Source organism: Chiloscyllium punctatum, chromosome 26 (assembly GCF_047496795.1).
Source record: "Chiloscyllium punctatum isolate Juve2018m chromosome 26, sChiPun1.3, whole genome shotgun sequence".
NCBI classification, from domain to species: Eukaryota; Metazoa; Chordata; class Chondrichthyes; order Orectolobiformes; family Hemiscylliidae; genus Chiloscyllium; species Chiloscyllium punctatum.
Window position 1 is genome coordinate 29,593,791 of NC_092764.1, and position 24,183 is coordinate 29,617,973.

At 40.2% G+C, this 24,183-nt stretch overlaps 1 protein-coding gene across 2 annotated transcripts in view; it reads right to left on the minus strand.

Annotated features, from left to right (window-relative positions):
• Positions 1 to 24,183, minus strand: part of wwp2 (WW domain containing E3 ubiquitin protein ligase 2) — a 202,813-nt gene that overhangs the window by 160,600 nt on the left and 18,030 nt on the right. The window contains exons 1-2 of one of the 2 annotated variants that reach the window (XM_072595996.1): positions 20,454 to 20,565; positions 18,314 to 18,397 (exon numbers count right to left, since the gene is read on the minus strand). In XM_072595996.1, coding sequence (XP_072452097.1) covers positions 18,314 to 18,383 — 70 coding nt within the window. In that variant the 5' untranslated portion in view covers positions 18,384 to 18,397; positions 20,454 to 20,565. Of the gene's footprint in view, positions 1 to 18,313; positions 18,398 to 20,453; positions 20,566 to 24,183 lie in introns of those variants that run through there. The other variant, XM_072595995.1, reaches the window with a different exon arrangement.

The following is a 24,183-nucleotide window of genomic DNA, read 5'->3' on the forward strand; positions in this document are numbered from 1 at the left end:
ATTTATCCAGACTGAATTCCATTTGCCACTGATCAGTTCATCTGACCAACCCATCTAAAGACTCTTGTAATCTAAAGCTATTCTTTTAACTAGTTAGCACCTCACCAATTTTCAGATCATCTGCAAACTCACTGATCAACCTTCCTACATTCAAGTCTTAAATCATTAATATATCCATGCATAGCCTCCAAATAAAGTATCTGCAAGAACAAAAACACTGTCTTGGATACCCTGTATACCATCAGCTGTTTCTGAGATACTGACTCCATCCATCTCCCGAGCAACTTGATGCTGAATCAGACTGTTAGCAATCACGCTGTCATATTTGGTCCCATATCCATATCATTGCTAAAACAACTTATTTTCATCTGTGGAATATCATCTGATACTGCCTCAATTAATGAAACCATCATGCCTTGTTAAGTCTACACTCGACTAAACTAATTCTCTCCTGACAATCCTACCATCCATTACTCAGCATAAATTTGGGCTAAACCTGGCTCTATGCTAATTCTCAAGCCTTGTTAACCTTTCACTCATCTTTCTGTGGCTTACATTAGTACCTGGTCAGTTCACTTTTTGTATTTAAAATTCTCATCTTTGTTGACAAATTCATCCCCACAGCTTCACCCTACCACATCATTGAACTCCTCCAGCTCTATAATCTTTCAAGATGTCCCTGTTTCTAACTGAAATGAGAGGAAATAGACACACAGGCATTAATGCCATGATGGTAAATGAATTTGTTCAGTACAACTGAAGGATCTACTTTAATAGTATTAGTGCTCTCCACTAACTCTATCCTTTCAAACCATCAGGCTGAATAACTTCAAGACAGTTCTTACATTAAAAATAATTGAATTCTGTACTCAACAAGAGGAATGTTAATACTGAGTGACACAGTCTTTCTATCCCAGGTCACTAGAACCAACATCAAGTGCTCCTAGATGGTACTGCTTCATTTCAAGAGTTTGACATCTTAACATTCCATACAGAAGTAATCTTGTCCATCCAAGAGATTCAATAATGCTGTCAACTAGAGTGTAAATGTACACAAATGTGTGTTGTGGATCTACATCCACTCTAAACCTGAGTGAGAACAACTTCACATGTGGCACTTCACTGCCAGCAGACTGAGGCAAATTCATGCCAATAGTTTGGGTCGATTCCAATCAATGTGGCAAAACAAAAGTACCCAAGCCTGAAGCACCTGGTTTATTTCAAACCACTTGTATCAAAGAAGAAAGCAACCAACTTTGTTCAGGGGAAAATACGATGGTGCAACTTGATGAACAGCAAACATCTGTAACTGGCAAATCCAAACCAGAGTTCTATCCCTAACCTGGTTATCATTGCAAGTTAAACCAAACTGTTCGCACATTCAAAGCCAATTTGAGTCTCTGCTCATCAGAGAGGCACTTACTTCCACCTCCATATCATTCTTGTCTTTAGCATAAATTTTAAAGTTTTTAACTACACCTTCTGTCCCACCCAAATGTGACTATTCCAATCCTTCCCCCACACATCTTCTATCCTTCACTGTCCATTAACTTTGTGCATCCAAAACTTTGCAGTCTGCACCCACCATCCCCTTCTAGTTCATTAAATGTAAAATTGTTGTCCACTTATTCAGATAACTGCATAAACTCACCCCAATTTCAGTAATCTCCTCCTCCAGTACAACCTCAAACAACCCCTCGGATTCCAGACTTGACTGGAATTTCCTTTTTTATCCTGTGTATTATTATTGACACTTTTAGCCATTAGGTTCCATGCTCCAGAATTACCTCCCAAAATTTCTTTACTTCTCCACATGCTTTTCTTTTCAAGATTTCATTTAAAATACTTTCTTTGACTAAGCTTGCAGTAAACCTCCTTTCATCACTTCCTTTGGCTCCATCTCTCCCCCTACCTCATCACATCTTTGTAAGCACCCTGGCAGCTTTTTTATGCTAACTATGCTTTTTGTTTCAAGTGTTATTGTGGTGGCAGAAGTATCTGCTTTGATGGCCTGGGTTAAATTAAAAACAAAGTACTCCAAGATATAGATTCCACAAGGCCCCACAAAGGACAGTAAGGATTCCCAAAGATAAACAGGTAAAGTCTCCATAGTCTTACAAGACCATAGGACTGCAAAAGGGTTAGAGCTACAGTTAGGGTTAGAGGGATGACAGGTGATGTTTAACCTGAGGGTCACCACATTTCAGGTGAGGGAAAAGTTTGAGAAAGAGGACTCTTCACGATAATCTCAGCTGGTGCAGGAATTGAACCCACACTGGTGGCATCACCCTGCATTTCAAACCAGTCATCCAGCCAACTGATCTAACCGACCACCCAATTCCAATCCCAAAGATAAATGGCTCAATTACAGCAGGAAGCACAGAATGGTGTACTCACCCATTCTGGCTAGAAAGTCTCAAAATGCTGAACTAGCCAGCAACTCCAGCAGTATTTGAGCTCAAGTTCAACCAGTCAACCCCTCCTTCATACTGACGACACTGACTCTTTAGTGCTCTAGAAACAATACTGACACTAAGCATGCTAAGAGATCAAATCTAGACGTCAAATGCAGCTTGAACATTGCACCAAAATACATCACGGCTGAATCTGATACAGTTCTCAAGGCAACCAAATGCATACTTTTAACTTGGATCTCTAAAAAGCATTGGAGAATGGGAAAACTGCTTATTATTCCCTTCCTAACATTGGGGAGGCAAGTCTCTCACTACTACCTTGGCATAAATCTGTTAACGGCATAGATCAAAATCAGCTCTTGGCCTGTATGTATGGTGGCTACATTAGAAACATACTTAGAATGAATCTGAGGCTATAAATCTTTCATGTCACAGAATTTAAACAAAGTTACAATACAAACAATAAATTTCAAAAAAACATCAAAACTATCCTTTAAGGAAACAACTCATGGCTTGTACTACTTTTTAAAAAAAGTTTGCCATTAAAAACATGGACCTTTTTTTCTCCAAAGTTGATCACATTATGACTCATAACAAGGTTCTGTAGTTTGTCCTATAACTGCAACCATACAGTGCCAAAAGAAACAAGTCTGTCTCATTTCTAGCTCAAATTACGTCAATAGATGGCACCAATGCCAACAGAGCTGATGCATGGTGACTGTGTGAACTAATTTTTTTAAAACAGTTTAGGTATTAACTGTATAGAGTATCGAGAAAATTACACTCCTAATATCAGTTTTGAAACAGACGCTGCAAAATGTAAACTACCTTCATGGTAATACAGAAATAACATATAGACAATTATGGGAACCCACATCAAAAGTTGTGCCCTCTGAGAAGGGTGCAGCAACCAGCTTATTCCACATTCAGTGCTATTATAGATCTTACAATTGTTTCACAACAGCTCTGTAAATCTCACTAAATTAAATACAGCACAGACAGATGGGAGGGATGCAAAAGGATGTCTAGGCATAGTGATGAGGAAAGAAGAGAGCTGAACCGGGAGGAAAGACAATGGACACCTACTGGCAAGAGATGCTGCAGGAAGTTAGGGGTGCTGGGGGAAAGAAAAAGCAAAACTGGAAAGAAAGAGAAAGTGTGAAAGACAGGGAAAGAAAGCAAGAGTGTGAGTGTACTGAAAAAAAAGAGAAAAAAATGGAAAGATGGAGTGAGCATGAAAGAAAGACAGAACAGGGGTAACATAGCAACATCGTAAAACAGACCATGATGTACTGATAAGTAACTGTGCAGCTAAATGTGCCACATGTGCAGATCATCTGCCTTGTAAAACCTGGCTAGCCCATCCCTCCAGGAAAATAATAATAAATCAAATACAGAAGTTATCCCAGTTGTTGGATCTGATTTCAAGAGTTAACATCTTCACTTCAACAACAAAACCTGAGCAATGACTTCAAATGGTATATGACTGACAGAGTAATAGAGATGTACCGGACGGAAATAGACTCTTGGGTCCAACTCGTCTATGCCGACCAGATATCCCAACCAAATCTAGTCCCATTTGCCACCACTTGGCCCATATCCCTCTAAACTCTTCCTATTCATACTCATTCAGATGCCTTTTAAATGTTGCAATTGTACCAGCCACCACCACTTTCTCTGGCAGCTCATTCCATATATGACATATTGGAGCCTTCGTTAGTTTCAATCTTGGTATATGTAATTTCTTGTTAATAACACTGCCCATCTTTTACAAACCTTCAGTATTAACTTTCAATAAACTAACCTTTAACTTATTTATGCAAACGTCTGATTGATGGTCTGTTTTATCAGAGATCATTACAAGCTGAAATAGGGCTAAACGAGCTAAATTCATCCACAACTCACTGACCATGTGGTAGGCCCACCTACTGCTTGCAACAAATGAAATTAGAGTATTCCTGTCAGTTTTCTATTTCTTCCTCTCTTACTGGACCATTCTTCCTGTTTATTTTGTGATTCAAAAAAAACTTAGAAAAACAAGCAATGTGAATTTGAAGAACTCAAGCCAGAATTGGCATGAATGCAGACAATCCAATCTGATTGTTACACTGATGCTTCTGATTAACTGCAAGGAATCTCCTCCAATTCCACAGTTCAATCCCAATTAGCAAACCTCCTGTTAAAATAATATATGCATTTATCAGTCCCAACAGAACCAGAGAGGGCTCAGTGTGTCCTGGATGATGAGGCTAACTTCAGAGATAACACTTCTCATGTCACAAATGGAACATCAGTGCAAAAGACATTGTATATTTTGGATTCTGCATCATCAGAAGCTCTGCAAAACAATTTATTAATCCTCAATTTAATTTGCCTCTCTTCTAATGCTTTCTAATTTTCTTCAAATATTAATCTAAAATCTTTCTGCAATTAACCTGGCTTTAATAGTAACTTGTGATTATGTATTGTTCACTTGTTCGAAACCAGGCAGGAACACTGTGCTGTTGAGGCACAGTGCTAATGTCCATACCTCTGAGCCAGAAGGCCCAAGTTAAAATTCCATCCACACTGGGTGTGAAAAAGAGTATTCTGAGAAACAAAAACTGTTTAAAAATATACAATTGATTTAGTCATGTAAAGATCCGATGTATTACAGAAAATGTACAGAAATTAAGAAAAATGCGAGAAAGTAAATTGATCATGGAAATAATAGATGTTAACTGCAAACATAATTGAAATATGGGTTCATAATAACTATTCTGTTCGTACTATAAAAAATGGTGTACTGGTGATGCTATTTGAATGACATATGCTGACCAGGGCTCTGGAATACCAGAGTCTTCTTCAAAAAGATGTGGTAAAAATATTAAGAGATCCTCTTCTCAGGGATACTTTTGAAACTACCCAAGCCTAAATGTAATGTAATCATAATTCTTCCTTGGGATATGGATGTGACTAGCATTTATTGTTTATTATTAATTGTCTTCATGATTCATGGGGAGTGTCTTCATGGTCAGGTGCAGCCAATTTTGTGAATAGTGCTGTTAGGTTCAGTGTTCCAGGATACCGATGAAATGGTCATGAAATATGCAGTTTACAGGGGATTATGTCCCTGTATACAGCTTGTCTTTAGAGATTATGAAGGTCATAGGCATGCAAATACTGTCAAAGAAGCCTCGGTGAGCTACCACTGTGAATCTATTAGATAATACACACTATAACCACAGTGCACAGATAGCTGAAGAGCATTCGAGCTCCCAATCTCTTGTTTCATGCCCAGCATCTTGAATGGTGTTGCATTTACAATGTGTCTACTGTTCCAAACGCTTCATATTTAATAATGTTTAAGGACTCAAATTTGAAATATCATGGAGACACCTTTTTAAAAAATTATGAATGAAAGGGCAGTGGAATATTTTTTAACAAGGCATTACTTGCAAGTTACAAGTCTTATGAAAGCTGTTTGTTTACTGCATACCCCCAGCTTGGGTTTACAACTGTCAGGTTTCACTTTCTGCTTTAGGGATCATTTGAATTTTTCAGTTAGGGGCTAATCTGGGGGAAGGAAAAGTCCAGTTCTCCTAAAAATCTCATGTATGGGACCTATATGGCACCAGGGGTCCTGGTCCAGTCTGAATGATCCTGAAAAGTTCAAGATACTATTTCCTGAGCATACAACATCTGCCAAGATCCTAGAGTTATCTGTCCTAGTTTATGACATCCATGGGATTTTTTTTAAATTCCATTACCTGATGCAAGTGTTTTGTTGGTTTGTACTTCAGGTTATTTGGAGGGGTAAACGTTTATACTTTCATCTTACAAACTAAGTGAGTTAAATGAATTTCACATCTTCATTGACAGATGTGCTTTATAATAAATCAGTAATTAATTAATTAAATCTGTGTAACCTGTGGAGCAGGAGGATTAGAGACAAATAGTGTAATCCTCCCAAATCAACTAGCTCCAAAATAAACTCTTTCATCTTAGTATGACTGCATTTGCTGTTGCTGCATCTCCTTCATAGGTTCTGTGCGGGAGACAACTTTAATTCTTTATCTTCAAGAAAGGACAAATTCTCCTCAAAATTGGCAACTGGTTTTTCAGGAACATTGTCACTTCAATCCAAAGGTTCAGATTCTAGTAAATGAACACATTCTGTACTTATTTCCTTCTATGAAAGAGCAAACCACTGTCCAGGATGCCCTCTAGTGGCTGGTCACCATCTTCAGTGTCTTCTTTTGCTATGTCTCTGGAGAAAAATTGAGCATTTGCTCATCTTACATTGCTAGGACTTAAATGCCTTTGGTGTGTGTTAGCCAAATAATGTCAAAAGCTATTCAAAATGAACTATAATGTTTAGGAATCACATACAAGGACTCCATTTATTTTCCAGCATATCCAAGTCGAGGATGCATCAGCCCCTGCTCTAATACCTGTACTCCCCAAACCTCAAAGAGTAGTTAATGCAGTTTACAAATTCTTAGGCTCAACCATGGCGTAGCATCCAAATTGATCAGTGTCTTTTTTTTCTTATTCTTATAAGGAACATGAAGTCACTCGCAAGGCTAGGAGGGCAGAGGAGTTAATAAAGACCACTGTGTTCCGACCTTTGTTTATTGAATATAGAGTACAAGAGCAAGGAGGTGATATTGAATTTGTGCAAGGCATTTGTTAGGTCTCAGCTGGAGTATTGTGTACAGTTGTGTGTGCCACATTGCATCTTTCCTACAAACATATTGGAAAGAGAAAAAATAGATTTACTAGAATGGTTCCAGGTACGATAAGCTTGAGGTTTGAGGACAGATTGAACTCAGGAATGTTCTCCCTGGAGAGAAAGTGTAAGCTGAATGGTTAAAGTAGTTAAGGTGAAGCTGTTCCTGCTTGTGAAAGAAAAAAAAGAACGAGAGTTATACATTGAAGTGATGTGCAAATAAATCAAGGGTGAATTATTACCTATGTGGAATTGAAAATCTAATGATGACTAAGAAATAATTGTTGATTGTTGGAAAAACCTACTATTTGCCAATTCCCTCCTTTTTGTCATCAGATTGCAAGACCATTACACTCTAACCAACTCCACAATATATACATTTAGAAGGACAAAAGGGGACCAACACTGATCCTGGGTGCACCAGTCTCAAAACTTCTCTAGACTGAGCAACTTCAATGTAGTCTAAAATAAATAAATAAATAAATAAATAAATAGATAGATAGATAGATAAATAGCTGGAAAAACTCAGCAGGTCTGGCAGCAGCTGTGGATAGAAAACAGAGTAAATGTTTTGAGTCCAATGACCCTTCTTCAGAATCCATACACTCTAACTCTGTTGCTAATCCATTAATCAACTTGCTATCCATGGTGGATTTTTCTAACAAACCTTTTAATTAAAGACATGAGATAAATGCAAGTTGCTATTATGAAGCATCTTATTAAATATCTTGTGTCAATTCAGATTCAAGCCAGACAGTGAGACAGAAAAACAAAACAATTTTCTTTATGGATAGTTTATTAATTGCTAAATCTTACAGCTCCTTCCAACCATTAGCATCTGACCTGTTCTCCCTTGATATCTAGCCAGTGAATTAGTTAACTCCAATCACCACCTTGCAATATTTACAACTTCTAAACAAATAGAAATTGCTGGAAAGACAACAGTTTTGGCAGCATCTGTGGACAGAAATCAGAGTTAACTTTTCAGGTCAACTGACCCTTCCTCAGAACTCGACCCAAAGCATTAACTCTGATTTCTCTCTAACAATGCTGCCAAACCTGCTGAGCTTTTCCAGTAATTTCTATTTTTGTTTCTGATTTAAAGCATCCACCGTTCTTTTATTAATAAATTCTACTCTTCTCTTTAAGTAAAAATTTTAAAAGCCGATATACACAATCCTTGAACTAAGAGTTCAATTTTTTTAATGTTATAATCAACATTCCCTGTAAGGTGCGTGGATGCACAGGAAGCTGCCCCAATGCCGGTGTGGACTGCAGCACTGACTTCCAGTTCCAAAAGTCGCTGCTGCACCCAGAGTTTGGAGATCCACATAGAAGAAAAGAAATTAAAGGAAATGCCGCTTATAATACAACCTCATAATATAGTCCAAAAATTTTAAGGCAAGCATTGAAGTAGGAACATCTAATTATAAGCTTTTGCCATTTTGGATCTACTCTGCCAAATGCTATTATATATGCTTTAGAATAGCTGTTCTTTCTCAATGTATAAAATTCTGTCCATGCCTCATATGCATTTAATAAGTCACCTTTCTTATAATTTTGTCTATACTTCTAAATAGAATTTCCACCCATTCGGTTTCTAATTGTTGAGACTCCAGCTCCAGGAATACTTTACATCTAATAATGCTTCCAGTGTGAAGAAACAGTGCAAGGGTCATACCTTGCTTTCTTCTTGGCGTAGATGTAACTCATGTCGCAGAGCCACTTCACTTCCTATTCACCAAAAGATTCAGCTTGATAAAATATCGATGGGGAGTCACGTACCAACTTTTAACAATTAGTTTCAGCCATTCTTCTCCAGAGTAACACCAATTATAATCTTCTCTCAGGAAATAATTCTTAATTTCCAATCATCACATTTAGGCAATCATCCACTACTACCATTATCAATTCAGCTCCAAGCCAGTGAAACAGAAACCAAATAACTTTCATTTTAGAAAGCATGTACAGACATGTTATGACATATGTCTGTGGCCATCACATGGTATGTCTTGAACTTGGACTTTCTGACCCAGAGGTAGAGTTATGACAAGACCACATATCCTAGTGGCTAGTTTTCTGCCTGTTTGTCCAATGTAGTGTTTGTTCCAGTTCTTGCACGGTATTTTGTAAATGACATTAATTTTGCTTGTTGTCTGTATAGGGTCGTTCAAGTTCATTAGCTACTGTTTTAGTGTGTTGGTGGGTTTGTGGGTCACCATGATGCCAAAGGGTCATCACAAGTAGTCTGGCAGTCATCTCAGAGATGTCTTTGACATAGGGGAGAGTGGCTACAAAGACATCTCTACCTTCCAGCTCAGTGAGCAAACCTACAACCAGAAACTCAACCATGAGCTACAAATCTTCTCAAAACTCGCAAATACCATGTATGCTATATCTACTACACTGCTTTACAGAACAGCATAGAAACAAGCCCTTTGGCAGAACGTATCCATGTCAACCAGGTTTCCTAAACTGAACTAGTCCCATTTGCTTGCAATTGTCTATATCCCTCTAAACCCTTCCTATCCACACACATGTCCAAATGTCTTTTAAATGTTATAATTGTACTCACCTCTATCACTTTCTCTGGCATCTCATTCCATATATGCAACAATCTGTGTTATAAAGTTGTCCCTCAGGACCCTTTTAAATATTTTCTGTCTCACCTTAAACCTATGCCCTCTAGTTTTGGACTCCCCTACACAGAGAAACACCTTGGCTAGTCACCTTCTCTATGTCCACCCCTCAGCTTCCTACCCTTCAGTGAAGCAAGTTCCAGCCTATCCAGCCTCTCTTTTTAACTCAAATCTTCCAAACTTGGTAACATGTTTGTAAATCCTTTTTTCACCCTTTCCAGTTTAATAACACCTGGGGACCAGAATTGCACGCAGTACTCCAAATGTGACCTTACCAATGTTTGTTAAGCAGTAACAAGGCATCCCAACTCCTGTACTCAGTGTTCTGACCAAAGAAGGCAAAATTGCCAACTACCTTCTTCACCACCTGTCTACCTGTGACGCCGCTTTCAAGTGATTATGTATCTCACTCCGAAGTCTCTCTGTTTGACAATACTCTCCAGGGCCCTACCATTAACTGTGTAAGTCCTACTCTGGTTTGGCTAACCAAAATGCGACACCTTTCAATTCTCTAAATTAAACTCCAGCTGCCATTCCTTGGCCCACTAGCCCAGTTGATCAAGATCCAATTGTACTCTGAGAAACCTTCTTCACTGTCTACTACACCACCTATTTTGGTGTCATCCACAAAACCTACTAGTCATGCCTCCTATATTCCCATCCAAATCATTTACATATCTGACAAACAATAGTGGACCCAGCACCCATCCTCGAGGCACACTGACACAGTCACAAGGTCGTGTAGACCTTGTCCAACAGGAATGAGGTAGTTGCTCCCTGTGTGAATGAGGAAAAGAACTGCAGGGAAGAGGAGAAAACTGACCGTGGAACAGGTAGCCATTCAGGGAGGCAAAAAAGAGACTTGGTATTAATAGGGGATTCTATTGTTAGGGGTTCAGATAGCATACTTTGTAAGCAGGATTGAGAGTACACCGTGGCGTGTTCCCTGCCTGATGCCAACGTAAGATACATCTCAAACCAGCTTGAGAAGGATATTGGAATGGGAGGGGAAGGATCCAGTTGTGTAGTCTGTGCTGAGACTAACAACTTAAGTAAAAGGTCCTGTTTAGAGAATATCAGGAATTAGGCAGAAAAATTTTTTAAAAAAGACCTCAAAGTTTATAATCTCTGATTCTTACCCGAACAAATTGGCATTGAGGTAAGAAAATTAGGGAAGTAAACACATATTTAAAGGAGTGGTGCAGGAAAGGGATGTTCCATTTCCATTTAGCATCATTATTGGGACAGGACATAAATATACTTCTGGGACCAATGTCCAAGCGAAAAGGCTAAATAGGGTAGTTCACAAGGACTTTAAACTAGTAAACTGGGGAGGTGATGTGTCAGGGGAAGTCAATAAAGTTTCAAAATCAAGGAACACGATAGAGAGTTAAGAAACCGTCAATAATCCTATTTCAGTTCTGGCAGGTAATGGCAAAACTGTAAGAAGCAATTGATTAAACCGGAAGAGAGAAGCAATAAACAGATGAATAAAGCATCACTGCTGATGGACAGGTGTATGACCCAAATAAAAGTTCTATATTTCAACGCATGGAGTGTAAATAATAACTTCAAGGAATTGCAGCATAACTTCAAATTGGAGTTTATGACACAGTTTCCATTACTGAGACATGGCTGCAGGATCATCAGGTCTGGGCACAAAAAATACCAATTTAGTACATTGCTACATACAAAAGGTTTACAGGACGGTCATGGAAAATGACAGAGGAGGTGGCATAGTCTTGATGATTCGAAACAAAATTACTTTAAATAGTGAGGGAAGATAAAAATGAAGTGAAATTTTCAGTGGAGACTACAAAGGTGGAACTGAGGAACAGCAAAAGATCTAAAATTGTAATGGGAGTTGTGTACAGATCCCCTGGTGGCAATTCTGAGGTGATTCTGCTTTTTTAAAAGTTCATTAATGGGATGAAGATTTCGCTGGCAGTCAACCACATGGCTGTAGGTCTTGAGTCACATGTAGAGGAATGAGGTAGAGTCACAGGTAAAGATGGCAGTTTCCTTCCCTAAAGGGCAATAGTGAAGCAGATGGGTTTTTTTCTGACAATTAACAATGGATTCGTGGTCATCATCATTAGACTCTTAATTCCAGATTTTTAATGAATTTAAATTCCACCATCTGCTCTGGCAGGATTCAAACCATTGTCCTAGAACATTACCCGTGTCTCTGGATTAATAGTCCAGCAATAGTACCAGTGGCCACCATCTCCTCTTATTTATAAATGGATTCTAACTTTAACATATATAAGTCAGAAAGGTAGTGAGTTTCTGGAGTGTGTCCAGGGTAGTTTTCTACAGCAATGTGTCTTGGACGAATGAGAGGACAAGCAATATCAGATTTAGTAATGAGCCGGATTTAATGACTAAACTAACGACTAAACTAATGGTGTATGAATATTTATCAAATAGTGGTCATAACATGATAGAGGTCAATGTAGCATTTGAAAGCAAAAAGCATGATCCAGCTACTGAAGTTTTAGATTTAGGTAAGGCCAAGTTTAAGGTGATGAGACAGACACTGTACTCAATATACTGGGAAATCTACTAATGAGTAAAACAAGTGAATAACAATGGAGAATTTTTAAAGAAATATTTATCACAATTTTTAAAAAGCCAATTTATAATTCTGAGGGATAAAAGCTCCATTTTACAGGAAAAAAAACAGCCAGAACAACTAAAGAGATAAGGAACAGCATAAAATTGAAAGGGTACAGAAGTACAAATTAAAACAACACTAATCCTGCTGAATGGGAGAGATACAAAGGCCAGCAAAGGGCCACAAAGCAGCTTATAAGAGATACAAAGAAGGATTATGAAAGGAAACTTGCCAAGGTCACCAAAATAAGAAGGTTTAGTTGTATAAAGGGCAAGTGGTGGTCAGGAGCAATGTCGACCTGCTGAAGACTGCAAGTGGGAGTATTGTCAATAATTATGGGGAAATGGCAGATACCTTAAATAATTACTTTGTCTCAGTATTTACAGTAGAAAAGGAGGAAACTTGTCCAAAGTCCTGAGGAAATGAACAGTGACCAGGAATAGGAAGAGAATAAAATTAACACGAGTAAAATATAGCTAATGAGGAATTAAAGAGTGACAAATCCCAGCACCTAACTGTTTCCATGTGAGGGTATGAAAGGAAGCAGGGGAGCACATTGTAGATGCCTTAACTATAATCTTTAATAGCTCCCTAGATGCAGGAGTCGTTCCTCAGAACTGAAAAATAGCACATCACTCCACTGAGCTTAACAGTGGTGCAGAAGAGTCATAGAGATGTACAGAATGGAAACAGACTCTCCAGTCCAACCCATCCATGCCGACCAGATATCCCAACCCAATCTAGTTCCTGACAGCACCCGGACCATATCCCTCCAAACACTTCCTATTCATATACCCATCCAAATGCTGCTTTGTACCAATTGTACCAGCCTCCACCACTTCCACTGGCAGCTCATTACATACATGTACTACTCTCTGTGTGAAAATGTTGCCCCTTAGGTCTCTTTTAGAGCTTTCCCCTCTCACTCTAAACCTATGCCCTCTATGTCAGGTCACACCTGACAAAAGTGATAATGTTTTTGAAGGGGTGACTAAGGTATTGAACAAGAAGTGTCTATGGACATTGTTCATATGGACCTCCAGAAGATATTTGATTAAGTCCCACATAAGAAACTGTTAAGTGAAGTAAGAGACCACAGAATTGAGGTCAAATTACGGATATGGCTGGGAAATTGATTGAGTAACAGACAGAAGTAGGGATGATGGGTAGGTACTCAATTTAGCAAGGTATGACCAGTGGTGTTCCTCAAAGAATTGTGCTCAGCCCTCATTATTCATTTTATTTATTAATGACTTGGACAATGGGAAAGAAAATATATCCAAATGTACTGATGACAAAGTTAGGCAGCATTGTAGACAATGTAGATGACAGCATAAAATTACAGAGAGATGCTGACAGACTAAGTTATTGGTCAAAATTGTGACAGATGGAGTTCAATGTAACCAAGTGTTAGGTTAACCAGTTTGGACTGAAATAAGATAGATGATGGTACTTTCTAGAAGTTGCACACAGTGGATGTCTAAAGGAACTTGGGGTTCAGGTCCATAGATCTTTAAAATGTTGCAGGTGCAGAAAGTGTTCAAACAACCACATGAAATGCTGCCTTTATATCTACAGCACTGTAGTACAAGGAAGCAGAAGTTATGCTCCAGTTCTACAAAACTCTGGTAAGATTCCACCTGGAGTACTGTGAGCAGATCTTGACACCATACCTTGGAAGGATACAGTAGCCTTGGAGGGAGTGCAATGAGGGTATATAAGAATGATACCTGCACTTCAGGGTTATGAACCGAGATTACATAAATTAGGACTGTTTTCTTGAGAATTTAGATGGTTAAGGGGTGACCTGATCTAAGTGTTCAATATACTAATGGGAGAAGACAGGGTAGATAAATGAGATCCACTGGTTGGGGATTCAGGAGACACTTCGGAAGCATTTCTACACCGAAAGAGTGGTAGATGTTTAGAGTGGTAGATGTGGGCGGCACGGTGGCACAGTGGTTAGCACTGCTGCCTCACAGCGCCTGAGGCCCGGGTTCAATTCCCGCCTCAGGCGACTGACTGTGTGGAGTTTGCACGTTCTCCCCGTGTCTGCGTGGGTTTCCTCCGGGTGCTCCGGTTTCCTCCCACAGTCCAAAGATGTGCAGGCCAGGTGAATTGGCCATGCTAAATTGCCCCTAGTGTTAGGTAAGGGGTAGATGTAGATGTAGGGGTATGGGTGGGTTACGCTTCGGCGGGGCGGTGTGGACTTGTTGGGCCGAAGGGCCTGTTTCCACACTGTAAGTAATCTAATCTAATCTAATCTAATCTAAACTATCTGCCACAAAACGCAGTGGATGCTGGATCAGTTGTTAATTTTAAATCTCAGAAAGACATTTCTTTAAAAGTGAAAAAAAACTGCAAGATGCTATAAATCAAAAACAAATTGTTGGAAAAATTCAGCAGGACTGGCAGGATCTGTGAAGAGAAATCAGAGTTAACATCTTGGGTCCAGTGACCCTTCTTCAGAACTAATGGTAACTAGGAAAAGGCTGTCTTTGATGCAGAAGATAAAGTGGTGGGAGGAGGTAAGGAATAAGAAATAGGTAGAGATAGAGCCAAAGACAGAGAAAAACAGTTGAACAGATACATGGAGTGATAAGCCTAGGAGAATGAATAGTTGCTAATGTGTACCATTGGGATTATGTGTAATAGCAAACCATGTGATAATAAGACCTGATATGTGGGAGTGGGGGAAAGTGTAGGGAAAGGCACTCAAGTGCTGAGCTTCAGCAGAGCATTGTGCAAGCCTGAGACAGAGATATTGGCCAAGGAACAGGGTGGTCTGTTGAAGTGGCAGGCAACTGGAGGCTCATGGTCTCTTTACAGACAGAATGTACGCGTTCTGTGAAGCTGTCACCCAGTCTACACTTTTTTTCCCCAATGTAGAGGAGACCACATTGTGAACAGCAAACAGAGTAGATGCTGGAAACCAGAGTCTAGATTAGAGTGGTGCTGGAAAAGCACAGCAGGTCAGGCAGCATCCAAGGAGCAGGAAAATCGACATTTCGGGCAAAAGCCCTTCATCAGGAATAGAGGTAGGGTGCCTGCAGAGTGGAGAGATAAATGAGAGGGGTGTGGGGGGTGGGGAGAAAGTAGCAAAGAGTATAATGGGTGAATGGGGGTGGGAATGGAGGTGATAGGTCAGAGGGGAGAGTGAAGTGGATAGGTGGAAAGGAAGATAGGCAGATAGGACACGTCATGAGGGCGGTGCTGAGCTGGAAGATTGGAGCTGGGTGAGGTGGGGGAAGGGGAAATGCGGAAACTGGTGAAATCACAATTGATGCCATGGGGTTGAAGTGTTCCGAGGCAGACGATGGGGCGTTCTTCCTCCAGGCGTTGGGTGGTGAGGGAGCGGCGGCAGAGGAGGCCCAGGACCTCCATGTCCTCGGCAGAGTGGGAGGGGGAGTTGAAATATTGGGCCACAGGGCGGTGGGGTTGATTGGTGCGGGTGTCCCGGAGATGTTCCCTAAAGTGCTCTGCTAGGAGGCATCCAGTCTCCCCAATGTAGAGGAGACCGCATCGGGAGCAACGGATACAATAAATGATATTAGTGGATGTGCAGGTAAAACTTTGATGGATGTGGAATGATCCTTTGGGGCCTTGGATGGAAGTGAGGGAGGAGTTGAGGGCACAGGTTTTGCAATTCCTGCGGTAGCAGGGGAAGGTGCCAGGATGGGAGGGTGGGTTGTTGGGGGTGCGTGGACCTGACCAGGTAGTCACTGAGAGAATGGTCTTTGCGGAAAGCGAAAATGGGTGGGGAGGTGAAGTGCAGGTAAAGTGCTGCTTCACCTGGGAGGTATGTTTGGGCCCATGGATACTGAAAAGGAGGAAGTAAACAGGCAGGTGTTATACATTCTGTGGTTGCAGGAGAAGGTGTAATTGGACTGCAGGGGATGTTGAGTGTGAAAGAGGAATGGTCCACGATGTCCTGGAAACAATGGTCCTTGCCAAAGGTTGACAAGAGAGGAGAAGGGAATGTGTCTCTGGTGGTGACATCCTGTTGGAGGTGGTGGATATGGCGACTAATGATGCTCTCGATGCAGATACTGGTGTGATGGTAGTTGAGGATGAGGGAGACCCAATTGCTGCTATGTTCGGGAGAGAGGGGATGAGGTCTAATGTGTGGAAGATGGGTCAGGCCCGGCTGAATGTCCTGTCAACTGTGGTGCTGAGGAATCCTCTGTTGAGAAAGAAGGTGGGACATTTTAGAGACCCCCTTGTCGAAGTTGGCATCATTAGAAGAGATGCAACAGAGATGGAGGAACTGGTAGAATGGAATAGAATCTTTGCAGGATACAGGGCGAGAAGGTAAGGCAAGTGTGGGAGTTGGTGAGGTTATAGTGGAGCTTGGTTGACAACCTATCCCCAGAAATGGAAAGAGAGATGTCGAGGAAAGAAGAAGTCAGGAATGGACCAGGTGAAGATGAGAGGAGGGTGGAAATTGGAAACGAAATTGATAAACCTTTCCAATTCAGGAAGAGAGAGGGAAGCAGCAACGATGCTTACATTGACGTATCAGAGAAGGTATTGTGGGTGGGGGCCCGAATAGGACTGGAACAAGGAATTTGTCACATATTCCATAAAGACACAGACCTAACTGGAGCCCATGTGGGTAACATGGCCACCCCTTTGACCTGAAGGAGGTGAGAGGAATAAAAGGGAAGTGGTTCAAAGTGAGGACAAGCTTGGTCAGGCAGAGGAAGGTGATGGAAAATGGGGACAGCTCAGACTTTTTTTTTCCCCAGGAGGAAGCAGACAGCCCTGAGACCATCCTGATGGGGGATGGACGTGTAAAGGGATTGCAAGTCCATGGTAAAGAGGAGGCAGCCTGAGGCCGCAAACTGGAAATTCTGAAACTGACAAAGTTTCAAAGGAATTGCAGATCTAGGTCAGAAGGGACTGGGCAAGGGTAGAGAAAACTAAGATGAGATAGGAAGGGATGAGTTCTATGGAGCAGGAGCAAACAAAAACAATGGGTCTGCCCGAGCAATTCTGTTTGTGGATTTTGGGAAGGAGGTCGAAACGTGCTGAGTGGTTGGGAGACTGAGCTTGGAGGCAATGGGAGGGGAGATCACCAGGTGAAATGTGGTTAGTGACTGTTATGGACATGGTAGCCTGATGTTCCGTGGTGGGGTCATTGTTTACGGTGCAATTGGAGGAGCTATCTGAGAGCTAGCACTCAACCTCTGCAATATCAAGGTTTGTCTGCAACACAACAACTGCACTACTCATATCAACAGGCTTAATTACAAAGCCAGGACCGGAGACCATAGTGTGCAATCAGTTCAGGGGGAGACAAGTTGGAACGGGTGCAAAGAAATAGAAGTGACTAATATGACATTGACAATTCTCGATGAACAGGTTGAGTGCAGGTAAAAGGCCAGAGGGAGGGGTCCAGTTGGAGGGAGTGTTGGAGGTGGGCAAAGGGGTCTGATCGATGGGGAGAGGACTCTTGTCCAAAGAAATGGGCATGGAGGCAAAGGCGACGGAAGAAGAGCTCAACGTCATGTTGTGCCTGAAATTCATTAAGGTGGGGCTGCAGAGGGATAAAACTAAGACCTTTGTTGAGTACAGAAATTTTTGTTCAGCAAAGGTACTCAGGGATATGAACCAAAGGCAGGCACATGGAGTCGGGCCACATAGCAAAAATGATCTTATTAAATGGTGGAACAGAGACAAGGGACTGAATGGTTCTCCTACTCCTATTACTCATTTTATGACTATTGTAACAATATTAATTTACGGGATTCTACTAAATTCCACTCCAGGTTGGCAGAGTTGCGTTTAACCAATCCAGAGAAATAAAATTTGTCCATGCTTATGATGTCCAGAACCAATCACTTTTCCCACAATAAAGTAAAAGGCAGATATTTGGAGAGGTTACTGTAACTGTAAAACTGTAACTTTGCATTAACCAACTCTGACTTACTTTTTATATTCAACTGTGACTTTTCCAAAGCTTGGTCATTCCCACCAGCACTAGAACTGGCAGTTGCCATGACGTCACACCACACTAAAGGGGGTAGAAAAAAGAAAGAAATCCAGTTAAATGAAATATTATTCATACCAGCTTTGGATTGTATTTTGTTGTTATAAAAAAATTCTCAGAACTCTCAATTTTCCTTTTAAATTTGTTAAATTCTCCAGCCTACATTTGCAGTGGTAGCTAATTATCACTTGTGCTATTTCTACAGTACAAATGCACAATTTTTTCTTTCTACTTCAAGATTAACATTGCTTTCTCTCCATGCATTGCTCGACTGAATGTAAACCAAATTACCAACTGCTCATACAGATTACAAGATAGGACGCAGAATAATAGCCTGCGTAAATCAAATGTAAGTACACAATGCTGCTGAATCAGACCACGTAACAAACGAATTGTTAAAAGCATTTCAGAGACACCAAATGAATGCAAAAGTAGTTTTCAGCAACAGCCAATTTCTCTCTTCTGCTCAAGCCCAATGCTCAACAAAATGTATCACAAACCCCATTTCATAAGTCATATTTGTGTAGGTTGTTATGACCTGTAAACCAGATATAGCTTAGGCAACCATGAAAAACCTCTTATCAACACAAAACAAACTGGTGCAACTTTACAAGTGGTAGTTATCAAAATCTACATCAAACAATGATCTGTTAACAATGTAATAAGGTTTGGATTGTATTATGAATAAAAAATTCCAAATATATTGAATAAATCAGCACAGTTATACAGTTTAATCACTTATCCTCATAGGTAAGCCATTTAATCTTAAGATACATTTCTTCCAAAAAAGGAACCAGTCATTAGTTTAAAAAAAAAGACATAGGAGAAACATTTCCTTTGAATCACTCCATTTAAACAATATTAATTCAAGTGAATATTGCAAAAATATAGTTCATAATTCATATGCTTTAGAATACAGCTTAATAACTAAATGATTTTAAATCGTACAAGCTGGTTAAGACGTGGAGTTTAAATTAATTTTGCTTGTTAATTTGAAGAAAAATCTAAAAAGCCTAAGTTAATTAACCTGTGCTTGTCTTAGATCAAGAGTTAATAATACACACCAAACAATGCAAGGCCCATTGCTGAATATTTGAGCAGAGCCAAAGTATTCATCATTATCTCAGAAGTAAGTTCAAAGCTATACATTCTCGAAAACAGTCATAACTACTCATGAGAATTATGAATAATTAATTTGGATTATAGAACTGGGGCAACATAGTGGCTCAGTGGTTAGCACTGCTGCCTCACAGTGCCAGGGACCCGGGTTTGATTCCAGTTTCAGGTGACTGCGTGGAGTTTGCACATTCTGCGTGTCTGCATGAGTTTCCTTCAGACACTCTGATTTCCTCCCACAATCCAGAAGATTGGCAAGTTAGGTGGATTGGCCATACTGAATTGTCCATCGTGTCCAGGGATGTATAGGTTTGGTGGATTCGCCAAAGTAGGTATGAAGTTACAGGAATAGGTTAGGGGACTTGGTCTGGGTGGGATATTCTTTGGAGGGTCAATATGAACTCGACAGGCCAAATAGTCTGCTTTCACATTGTAGGGATTTTATGATTCTATGAGAACCAAAGAACCGTGTCATTTGTCAAATAAGGTAATCAGATTTCCAAGAGAATTTGCGTCTTTCAGCCTGTTCTTATCATCGTGAACACAGAAGCTGGCAGTGGAAGACTTTATTGATCTGTGAGATGGCAGACGAAAGCAAGCAGCTCAGTTTGATAACAGCTAGGCAACTGCAGTTTTGGTCAAAGTACAGGCTGCAATTCATCAAATGGGGAACAGTTAAAAAAAATGTTAATTACACCTGCATTTAATGCAAAGAAAACAATGTCATTGCTTGCTATGTGGAATGCAGGTGGAGCTCTCTGTTAGATTTTGTTAGGAAAAAGCAGTTGGAGGATTTGTTCTCAGTTTATATGGAAAAGAAAACTACAATGGTCCTCACAGAGCCTTACACAAAAAGTTAGATTGGAAAGTTATGTAAAGACAATCGAGTTATCTGCTAACAAGGCCAAGAAGCTGAGGATAACATAGCCAAAAAGTTGATGCTGACAAGGCCATTGAATCTTACCTCAGATGACGTCTGTATTACGAGAATTAAAGTAAATTCCACAGGGTTATGGATATCATTTGGGTTGGTCCCACAAATCTTGAAACATCCAAGTTTTCATACAATAAGGGAATTCTTTGGGGAGGGTGAATTAAATTGAAAATTAGAACCAAGTTTAACTTAATTCTTGTTAAGTTTAGCATTGTTAGTACTGCATGTTTCTCAAAATATTTTTGTGTATAGCTTTCATTTACCAAATATGCAAACATGAAATCTTGTGCTATTCTGCCAAATAATGCATATGGGTGTTCAGATTTCTTCTTTTAAAAATAATTGTCCCTGAAAGAATCATAACAAGATGTGTCAGATATTCAATCAATCAATTAGGAATCTAATTGACTTCTTTAACTTTGTTTTTAAATTGGGTTTGGCTAATTCTCAGCAATGTAATTTTAATGAAATTAATTTCTGCTCATAATGAACCTTCAGGTAATCTTGCAGCACTGGCAAAGAAAAGTTAAAAGAGAATCATTAAACAGTTGCTTCAACTGTAAGTGTTTCTTCACAATTTTGTCAGAAACCTGAGTCAATAGATATGAAGTTGGAAGAGCACAGCAGGTCACAGCATCTGGATGTACTCTTCTAGCTTCACATCTATTCACTCTGATTTCCAGCATCTGCAATCCTTGCTCTCTCATTGTTAGAAACCTGTTGATAATGGACATTTTGATTGTGCTTCTGCACAAAAAGATAGCAGTTGTGAGGTTCCCTTCATGCTTGATGCAACTGCAATACACCAACTTCTGTGAACAGCCCTGGGATAGCAGGGAAACGAGAATTGAATGCAGTATTCCAAAAGTGGCATAGCCAATGTCCTGAACAGCCACAACATGACTTCCCCACTCATATACTCAATGCCCTGACCAATAAAAGCAAGCATACCAAATGCCTTCTTCATTACCCAGTTTATTTAAGCAAGTCCAAGCTTTTGGAGGATCACTTAACACTCTTCGCAATGTTTGCAGAGCGTGTCAAGCGAGGCTCCCTGAACAAGGGAACCGTCCTCCCTTAATACAGGGTTTTGTATCAGTCAGTCATGCACACAAGACACAATCCCCACCACTACCGCATAGTCACATGCCACCCAAAAGCAATGTAAAGTGTGCAGAAACAACGTGTGATTAGGTGCAAGGCCCACTATAGATTTTGCCACTCACTCACTTCATCTTCCATCTGTTGTTCTCAAGATTCATAAAGAGATTAACTTTGTGAAATTCAGTAAAGGTTAAAGAAGTTAGTTCTTTACTCCATTTACAGATCTAAGTCATTTTCTTTGCTTCTATGATTCTGTAGGGATTTTATAATTCTCACTTCTTTCTGCAAACAACAGAAAACACAACTCCAGGATCATGGCACCTGCTCTAAATTGTCCTCAAACTGACCATTAAATTAATTTCCAATTTCTTTATTGATGGGTTTACTGAACAGAGTCATAGAGAGGTATATCACAGAAATAGACCCTTCAGTCCAACTCATTTATGCCAACCAGGCATCCTAAATTAATCTATAGTCTCATTTGCCAACATTTGGGCCTTCTCTCTCTAAACCCCTCCTATTCATATACCATCCAGATGCCTTTTAAATGTTGTAATTAAACCGGGCTCCACCACTTCCTCTGGTAGTTTATTCCATACACGCATCACCCTTTGTATGAAAAGGTTGTCTGCTATGCTCCTTTTAAACCTTTCTTGCCAATCCAAACTTATGCACTCTAGTCTTAAACTCCGTAGAAACCGTAACTCTTCAATCTATCAATGACCCTCATAATTTTATAAACCTCTATAAGGTCACCCCACAGCCTCAGACACTCCAGGGAAAACAGCCCCAACCTATTCAGCCTCTCCCTACAGCTCAAACCTTCAAACCTGGCAACATCCTTGTTAGTCTTTTCTGAACCCTTTCTAGTTTAACAATATTTTTGGGATAGCAGGGAAACGAGAATTGAATGCAGTATTCCAAAAGTGGCATAGCCAATGTCCTGAACAGCCACAACATGACTTCCCCACTCATATACTCAATGCCCTGACCAATAAAAGCAAGCATACCAAATGCCTTCTTCATTACCCAGTGACTCCATTTTCAAGGAATTATGAACCTACACTCCAAAGGTTCTTTGTTCAGCAACACTCCCCAAGGCCTTAACCATTAAATGTGTAAGTCCTGCTCTGATTTGCCTTTCCAAGATGCAGCACCTCACGGTTATCCAGATTAAGGCTCATTTGCCACTTCTCAGCACATTTGCCTATCCGATCAAGGTCCTGTTGTATTCTGAGCTAACGTTCTTCACTGTCCACTACACCATCAATTTTGGTGTCATCTGCAAACTTACTGATCATATCTCCTATATTCACATCAAAGTCATTTTATATAAATAACAATAAGCAGTGGACCCAGCACCAATTGTTATAGCACACCACTGGTCACAGGCCTCCAGTGCAAAAAGCAACGCTCCACCACCACCACCACCCGTTACCTACCTTTGAGCCTATCTAGTATTCAAATGGCTAATTCTCCCTGTATGCCATGTGATCTACCCTGAAAATTAATTTAGCTTTACTTCCTAAATCAAAAATCTCTCTCCAGAATGCACTTTTTTTTGCCAACTTTATTAGCCTTTAAACTTTCAAAGCACATGGCCCCAAAACTTTAATAGGCTCCAAGATTCTGTTTTAGTTGCATTTATCCATTTTCTACCTTTATTTATTCACTCCTGGGGTATGGGTATTGTTGGCAGCCCAGCATTTATTGCCAGTCCCCAGTTCTCTTGGAGGTGGTCATGAACTGCCTTCTTGAACTGCCGCTGTCCATTGGGGTAGACTCACAATGCCCTTAGGGAGGGAATTCCAGGATTTTGACCCAGAGTCAGTGAGAGAATGGCAATATATTTCTGAGTCAGGATGGCAAGTGGCTTGGAAGGGAACTTGCAAGTGACGTTACCCTTGTCCTTCAGGAGAAAAGTGGTCATGGGTTTCAAAAGGTGCTGCCCAAAGATCTTTGGCCAATTTCTGCAGTGTATATCGTAGATAGTACAAATTGCTACTAGTGAGTGTTAGTGGTAGATGGAGTGGATGCTTGTGAATGAGGTGCCAATTAAGCCGGCTGCTTTGTCCTGCATGGTGTCAAGTTTCTACAGTGTTGTTGGGAGCTGTACTCATCCAGGCAAATCATTTCTAAAACTAAAACTTATGTTCTAAGACACACAATCCATTGAACTTAATATTCACAACAATTGCAATACTGTACAAATTTCTATCATGGCCACTCATACTTTCCAAACACAGTCACCTGTGTTGTTTCTTTCAATCAAACATGCCATTGTTCTGGGACAGAGGCATGATCAGGCCACAGGCTAGCCCTCCTAAACTGACCACTGAGTAATGGAAGAGTAACCACAAAGTTCTCCACAGCAGCATGGTTTCTCGGATATATAAACACTTACTTGAAAAAGTTATTCTGGCAAAGTAGAGCTAGGACAAGACTAAAGCAAGTTAACATACAGCAATATCAGCATGATGCATCTATTGAAACAGTTAAATCAGCAATGTCATTTTAACCTGAAAAACTGAGGTCACATCAGCTTAACTATTAAATCAAGGTTCTGAATCTCAAAATTTCATTGAACTGTCAATCAAGATAATGTACTGAAGTTCTATACTAGGGCTCCAACCTAAAAACTTCTGGTTCAGAGGTG